The sequence below is a fragment of the Mandrillus leucophaeus genome, unplaced genomic scaffold (genome assembly GCF_000951045.1).
Source record: "Mandrillus leucophaeus isolate KB7577 unplaced genomic scaffold, Mleu.le_1.0 Scaffold1217, whole genome shotgun sequence".
NCBI lineage: Eukaryota > Metazoa > Chordata > Mammalia > Primates > Cercopithecidae > Mandrillus > Mandrillus leucophaeus.
The window spans coordinates 124,570-131,520 of NW_012100510.1; the positions used below are offsets into that span (position 1 = coordinate 124,570).

Here is a 6,951-nt window from a genome sequence, read left to right on the forward strand (position 1 = left end):
CATTGGCCGCGGCGACCGAGCTCCGCCTCCTCGCGGCTCCCGACGGCGCGGCAGGTGGAAGTGAGCGCGCGCTGGTAGGGACTCTGAATCCCCCAAAAAGCGCATCCTAGGTGCTTGGGTTGCCAGATTCGGGCCCTCCTTCCCTCGAGGCCCTTGTTTCCTACCTTGGCACCCCTTCTTGGGCTGGCTTTCGGGCCAGGAGACGGGCTCCCTTCCTCCGTCCAGCTCCTAGAGCTGGAGGAGCCAAGAGAACGAGGAGGTATTAGTGGCCTGAATATGCGACCTTCCAGAGGTGCTGTCAACCGGGGGGACTGGAAAGGCACCAGGAACCAATATTTTAGTAGGCAGAGGTCTGGGTCCCCAGATTTGGAGGCACGAGGTGTAGACCACCTCAAGACCACGGGGGAGGGTGGCTACTGTGGCCCTAGTCTTCTGCAGAAGGAGACTGGGACGCTGTTGGTTTTGAGTGATCTGGGTCCTTCTAGGGTTCAAAAGGTAAGGACTAGCACTCCCCAGTGCAAGGGAACTCCGCACTGCTCCGAAGGGGGTGAAAAGGTTTGGGGCTCAGTGTTCTGGACAATCATCGCTGGAGTCATGGAGCTCCGGGAAACCACGGATCCTTCTCGGACCCCACAAAACTGGGGTGGGTGGATCTGCCACGGGGCTCCTGATTGGTCCTCCTGACAGTGGAGTCATGCTCGCTCTCTGCTAGGGGGAACCTGGCCTCTCTCTAAGGCGTTGGGGCTGGCGCAGCCTCCTTTGGTGCGCGGGCGCAGGTGCATGTTTACGTCGGGGCACGGGAACTAGCACACACTGGGGCGGGGTCGCCGGGGCGTGAGGCTTCAGCACCACAGACAGCAATCCGACAGTTCGGTCGAGGGCGCTGCCAGCAAGGTAGCCCGGACCCCCTAACTGGAGAGCGGCAGTCCCCACCCTATCGTCGTTCCTGCACGCCCTTTAGGCTCCAGACTGTCAGAGAGCGCCACCAGCGAGGAGAGCCTAATTTGCCCAATCAGGGGCGGCCCTTGAGATAACCAATTACTGGAAGATGCCCTAGAGATCAAGCCAATGGGAGCGCGCGCACCAGAGGATGCTGCCACGCCTGGGGAGGGCAGGCCAATCGCTGTGACCCGCGCAATAGGGGCGGTGGCGGTGCGGGTCCCCGAGTGGCCCCTCATGGGCTCGCCGGGGCGACCTGACTGCGGATGCTAGGGGCCCCAACCGATGGTCTGTTCCCCACCCCATGCTCCTCCCGGTTTCCGTCATCGGAAGCTGTGCTAGAAGGGGGGCTGCTCCTGGGCGCGCGGACCCCGCTGCGGTTCCCATGGAAACCTGCCGGCTCCGGCTGTGCGGGGAGAGTGGAGGGGACCTGCCTCAGCTGGGAGGGAGCTCGCGGGGGCGGCCCCAGCGGCCGGACTCGCTCATCCTCGCCGATTCTTCTGTCCCCGGCTGGGGTAGCCCCCCGGTCCGCAGCAGAAACTGAGGCGTAGCTGGGGCCCCGCCCCATCCCCCAAGCTGGTGAGAAGCCGGCGGGGCCAATCTGCGCGTGGCGCCACAGGGCTCCCCCGGGCACGTGCCTGAGCTCGCGGCTGCGGTCCCCAGGGTCACGTGGCTGCGGCCACCGGAGCCTACGCGCCTCGCACGCCACCTAGCGGACGCACCTCGCTCCCCGCCCCTCTCTCTAGCGGCCCGCAGGAGGCGGCGGCCTCAGCATCCTCCTCCGGGAAATGGGGCCAGGGCAGCCGCCGCCAACTCCCCTTCCCCCCGCGGCTTCCTGTTTTAGGAACACGCCGAGCTGGTTCTACCTCGGGGCTTTGGCACTGGCTGTTCCTCTGGCCTGAGAATTTCCTCCCCCAGCTTTCTTCAAGGATAGATCTTTGTCATTCTGGCCTATGCGCAAATGTCACCTCCTCAAAGGCCCTCCCTGACCACCGACCTAAACAGCATCCCCAGAAAACAACGCATCACTCTCTCTTTTGCATGGTGCTTGTCGCTAGCTGCAGATGTTTCTCATTTTAGGGGTTTACTGAACACCTCCCCATCTCATCCCAGAAGCTCGCTGAGGGTGGGACATGGGTGCTCCATAAAACAGGAGGAGTGGGCATTAGGGTCCTGAGTTCTGGGAGATGCCCAGAGACCCCAGACCCCCAAGTCCCACCCCATCCTGTGGGAGCAGGGGCTGTGCGGGACTGCCGGGCCCAGGGACATCCCTCGTTCCCGGCCTCGCTCAGGAAGGGATCAGGAGATCAGAGAGGGACCTGGCACCCCAAATCATTCAGGCCTAGGGGAAGGGCATCTCCTTTCTCGCTCTTTAATCTCACTCTGCTCTCTTGACAGTTCCAGCAATGCAGCCCCAGGTACCAGCTCCGAGAAGGATGCGGTGGGGCGGGGTGGGGAACCTGCCCAGGGGGCCCAGCCCTGGGGTGGGGCGAGGGCGCCTCCTTCCGGCCCGCGGTCCGGGCGGCCCTCGCAGCTGTCCAGGCCACAGCAAGCCCGGGAGTGGTGTCCGAGCGGACGAATAAATAGGGGTGGTCAGTCGTCAGGTGGGTCAGGTGGGCTTGTGATCCGGGTGGCTTTTGAGCGTGTGGAACTTGACGCTGTCCAGCTTCTCAAAGCGCTTCCCGCAGCGATCACACGTGAAGTTATACTGCACCTCCGCAGTGTGCTTCTTCATGTGCCAGTTGAGGGACGCCCGCTGCCGGCACTGGTAGCCACAGATCTCGCACCTGCCAGGAGCCCGTGGCGGCACGGGGCGGGATCAGAGTGGGCGGGGCGGGGCCCTACAAGGCCGAGCGCAGGTGGAACTGGGCCCAGGCACTGTGTGGGGGCGAAGCTGCCCCTGGGACCTGCTGGGATCCCCTCCCCACCCAATCCTCTAGCGGCACGGGGCGGCCTGTCACTCACTGCAGGGGAGTCTCGCCGGTGTGCGTGCGCCGATGTACCTCCAGGTGGTTCTTCCTCTTGAAGGACTTGCCGCAGGTCTCGCAGGTGAATTCACGGACACCTGGGAGAGGTGGGGACCAAGGCTGAGGACGGTGGGCTATGGGGTGTCTCTGATGTGCTGCAGATTGTGATGCTAGAAGGAGCATCGGGCTGTATCCTTGGATCTCCCAGGACTGCAGGTGCAGGCCGACCGAACCCTACGTCCTTCCCACGAAATTGCCCAGAAACGCAATCAAGCAGAGCTGAGATCGAACTTGGGTCCCTGAGGGGCATAGGGTGCAAACTGCCAAGCCAACGTGGGTTTGAATTTGTCGTGTGTGTGTGTGTGTGTGTGTGTGTGTGTATTTTGAGATGGAGTTTCGTTCCTGTTGCCCAGGCTGGAGTGCAATGGCCCAGTCTCGGCAACCTCTGCCTCCCGGGTTCAAGCCATTCTTCTGCCTCAGCTTCCCAAGTAGCTGGGATTACAGGCGTGCGCCACCCACCATGCCCAACTAATTTTGCATATTTAGTAGAGACGGGGTTTCTCCACGTTGGTCAGGCTGGTCTCGAATTCCTGACCTCAGGTGATCTGCCTGCCTCGGCCCCCAAAGGGCTGGGATTACCACCGTGCCCAGTCTTGTCCCCGATATTTGAACTTTGGGTGATTTTGCATAAAAAAGAAATCTTCTGCCCAGCGGCTCACACCTATAATCCCAGCACTTTAGGAGGCCAAGGAGGGCAGATTGCCTGAGGTCAGGAGTTGGAGACCAGCCTGGCTAACATGGTGAAACCCCATCTCTACTAAAAAAAATATACAAAAATTGACTGGTGTGGTGGTGGGCGCCTGTAATCCCAGATACTTGGGAGGCTGGGGCAGAAGAATTGCTTGAACCTGGGAGACAGAGGCTGCAGTGAGCCGAGATCAGATTCCAGCCTGGGCAACAGAGTAAGACTCCATTGCAAAAAATAACCATATACACATAAAGAAAAAAAAAACCCAAACTTCTGATCTCCTGTGATATCAGCAGCTCTGGCCCTCAGCGCCATGCCCTATCGCTGGACACACGCACCATGGCTCTCCACTGGGTCCCTAGCCCAGGCAAAAGACCTGCATCTCTGCCGCAAGTGGAAACAGAAGCCCAGTCCCAAGCCAGCTGCTCCTCTCTGCCCAGCTCTCCTTCCTGCTGCTGCTTGGGTGGGTACTGGTCTGGCCTGTGGCCCCAGGTGCTATTATAGGTTCCAATCTGGAAGAGCAGTGGCGGTGTCAGCTGCTCCCTAAGTCTTGCATGAGACCTGCTCATAGGCTCATGGAGCATGGGGTCGTGGGAATAGGAGGGAAGAAGGCCAGCCCCACCCAATTCCTGTGATTGATTGGTAACAGTCCCTGTCGCTGTGGCTCACATAGTTACAGCTTACTGAGGACAGGGAGGAAGCTCCTGGGGTGTAGCCCTGTGCCTGGAGACCCAGCACTGGGCTTTGACCCGCCAGCCCTGGCCCAGGCTCCCAGCCCCATGTCCCTGTGTCCCCTGCTCATGCAGCCAGCTGGCCCAGGGCCTGACCTGAATGGATGATCATGTGCCGCCGCAGGTGGTTGGATAAATAGAACTTCTTGCCACAGCCAGGATGAGGGCACACTTTGGTCTTTCCTTTCCGATGCACAAGATTGACGTGGTTCTGGGGACGAGACGGGCAGGAGTGGGTCCCACAGGCCCACGGAAGGGGCTCTGGGAGGTGGGGAGAGATGAGGGCAGCTGGAAGGCAGGCTGGGGCTGGCCTCCCCAGGAGAAGGCGAAGAGGGGTACCCTTGCCCAGCTCAGAGATTCCCAGGGGCACAACTGGGGTTAAAAGGCAGCTTTTCTTATTTTTTGAGATGGAGCGTTGCTCTGTTGCCCAGTCTGGAGTGCAGTGGTGCAATCTCGGCGCACTGCAAGCTCTACCTCCCAGTTTCATGCCATTCTCCTGCCGCAGCCTCCCGAGTAGCTGGGACTACAGGCACCTACCACCACACCGGCTAATTTTTTCTTTTTGTATTTTTCAGTAGAGACGGGGTTTCACTGTGTTAGCCAGGATGGTCTCGATCTCCTGACCTCGTGATCTGCCCGCCTCAGCCTCCCAAAGTGCTGGGATTACAGGTGTGAGCCACCATGCCCGGCCAAGGGCAGTTTTATTGAACACCTACTATATGCCAGGCTCTGGACTGGGGTATCTGTCAACTCTGTGAAGGGCCCAGCTCTTAGCCCAATTAATCGATGGGGAAACTGAGGTTCAAGGCTCAGTGGTTTGGCCAGGGTCTTACAGGTGGCCAGTGGCAGGACTGGGATTGGATTTGAGGGCTGTCAGCCCCCATGGGCCTGGAACAGGCAGCCCCAGTTGATTCATTCCTTTATTCTTTCCCTGTTTAATTTACTAGAGCAACCCTGGCTCCAGCTTGCAGGCCTGGCTTGCACTAGGTGCTTAACACATGCTCAATCAAAGCATGGCATGGCACATTCAAAGGCCTCTTGTTGCATCCTCCCACGCCAGGTGTGGGGTGTGACAAGTCCCTGTCTTTGCCTTCAGAGGCACCTCGTCAAATTCCAAGGGGCAAACTAGAGGTAGGACACCCTGGTGGTGCCATGGCCTGGGCCTTGTGGGCCTGGCCCAGGCTGCTCCGGGTGGCGGCCTCACCTGGAAGCTGCTGAGGGCCACGTAGACTTGGCTGCAGCCCTCGTATGGGCAGTGGAACATCTCCAGCAGGCCGTCAGCGTCCATCACCCGCGACCGCTTGCTCCGCCGCCTCCTGGAGGGGAAGGGGCCATGACATCAGGGCTCCCACACCAGGCAGGCTGGGGGACTGCAGGCCGCTCCTAGCCCTCGCCCTCACCCTTGCCCACCCCGGCACCCACTTTTCGGGCTCCTTGGGGATTTCGTAGATGATGGCTGACATATCGCTGCCATCCAGCTCCTCCCCGTCTGCCTCTGCCTCGGGCTCTGCGCTTTCAGGCACCGTCGTTGCCAGTTCCGGGGCTACTGGCTCCTCCTTCTCCTCCTTCTTGAGCAAGCATAGGTCCTCCTTCTCTACGGGGTGGACACAGGGTGGTGTCCGCAGGGGACGAAGGCTGCCAAGGTGCCCACTTCGAGGGCCACTCCTCACCCGGCCCCTCCCAGGCCCAACCACCCCTGGCCAGAGGCCATGGCAGCTCCCCCAGACCTTTCTTGGTCTCGATGCCTGCTACTGCAGTGGCGTCCGTGGTGCTAGGCTGGCTACCCTCGGGCTCTGTCTGGGTGTAGGCCGCCACACCCTCCATCATGGCACAGGGCCCCTCCTCGCCCAGGCCACCGCTGGGGGCACCGCTGCCCGCTGCCATGTTGAGGTGAATGCCCTCGGCCGTGAGAGCGTCGTAGCCAGGGCCCGCGATGATGATCACCTGTGAGCCGGGCACCATGCCTGGCATGGGGCAGCTGGCCACCACCTCACCCAGGGCCTCCTGGGGCACGTTCTCAAAGAGGGCGCCGGGGCCCGCACCCACTTGCACAGGCACCGGGACGCACACCACCGTCTCCAGGGCTTCGGGCCCACTGCCTGCTGGGTTGGGGCACAGCGGGGTACCCTGCTCAGCCAGGCTCTCCACATGGTGGACGTCAAAGGGGATGTGCACGCCCTCCTGAGTGATGAGCCCGCTGCTGCCCACCGGGCTGGTGGGCGTCACCGCCGCTGCCGCTGCTGCAGCCTTGACTGGCTGGCCTTCAGGGGGCTCCTCAGAGTCAGAGCCAGAGCCAGAGCTGGACGAGTCGGAGCTGCCGGCCACCAGCCCATTGCCCACTGTGGGGACAGAAGAAAGGGAATGGTTATGATAGCTGCAGCCACTGGTATTTGCTTATTTAGTTTCTATTTTATTTTTCTCTTTTCTTTCTTTTTTTTTGAGACAGAGTCTTACTCTGTCGCACAGGCTGGAATGCAGTGGTGCAATCTCAGCTCACTGCAACCTTGGCATCCCAGTTCCAGTGATTCTCCTGCCTCAGCCTCCCAAGTAGTTGGGACTACAGGCG

General features: G+C 60.8%; 1 protein-coding gene across 1 annotated transcript in view; it reads right to left on the minus strand.

Annotated features, from left to right (window-relative positions):
- Positions 1–2,295: 2,295 nt before the first annotated feature.
- Positions 2,296–6,951, minus strand: part of ZNF653 (zinc finger protein 653) — a 30,057-nt gene continuing 25,401 nt past the window's right edge. Inside the window, exons 8-10 of the mRNA XM_011971376.1 lie at positions 4,482–4,596; positions 2,905–3,004; positions 2,296–2,726 (exon numbers count right to left, since the gene is read on the minus strand). Coding sequence (XP_011826766.1) covers positions 2,549–2,726; positions 2,905–3,004; positions 4,482–4,596 — 393 coding nt within the window. The 3' untranslated portion in view covers positions 2,296–2,548. The remainder of the gene's footprint in view (positions 2,727–2,904; positions 3,005–4,481; positions 4,597–6,951) is intronic.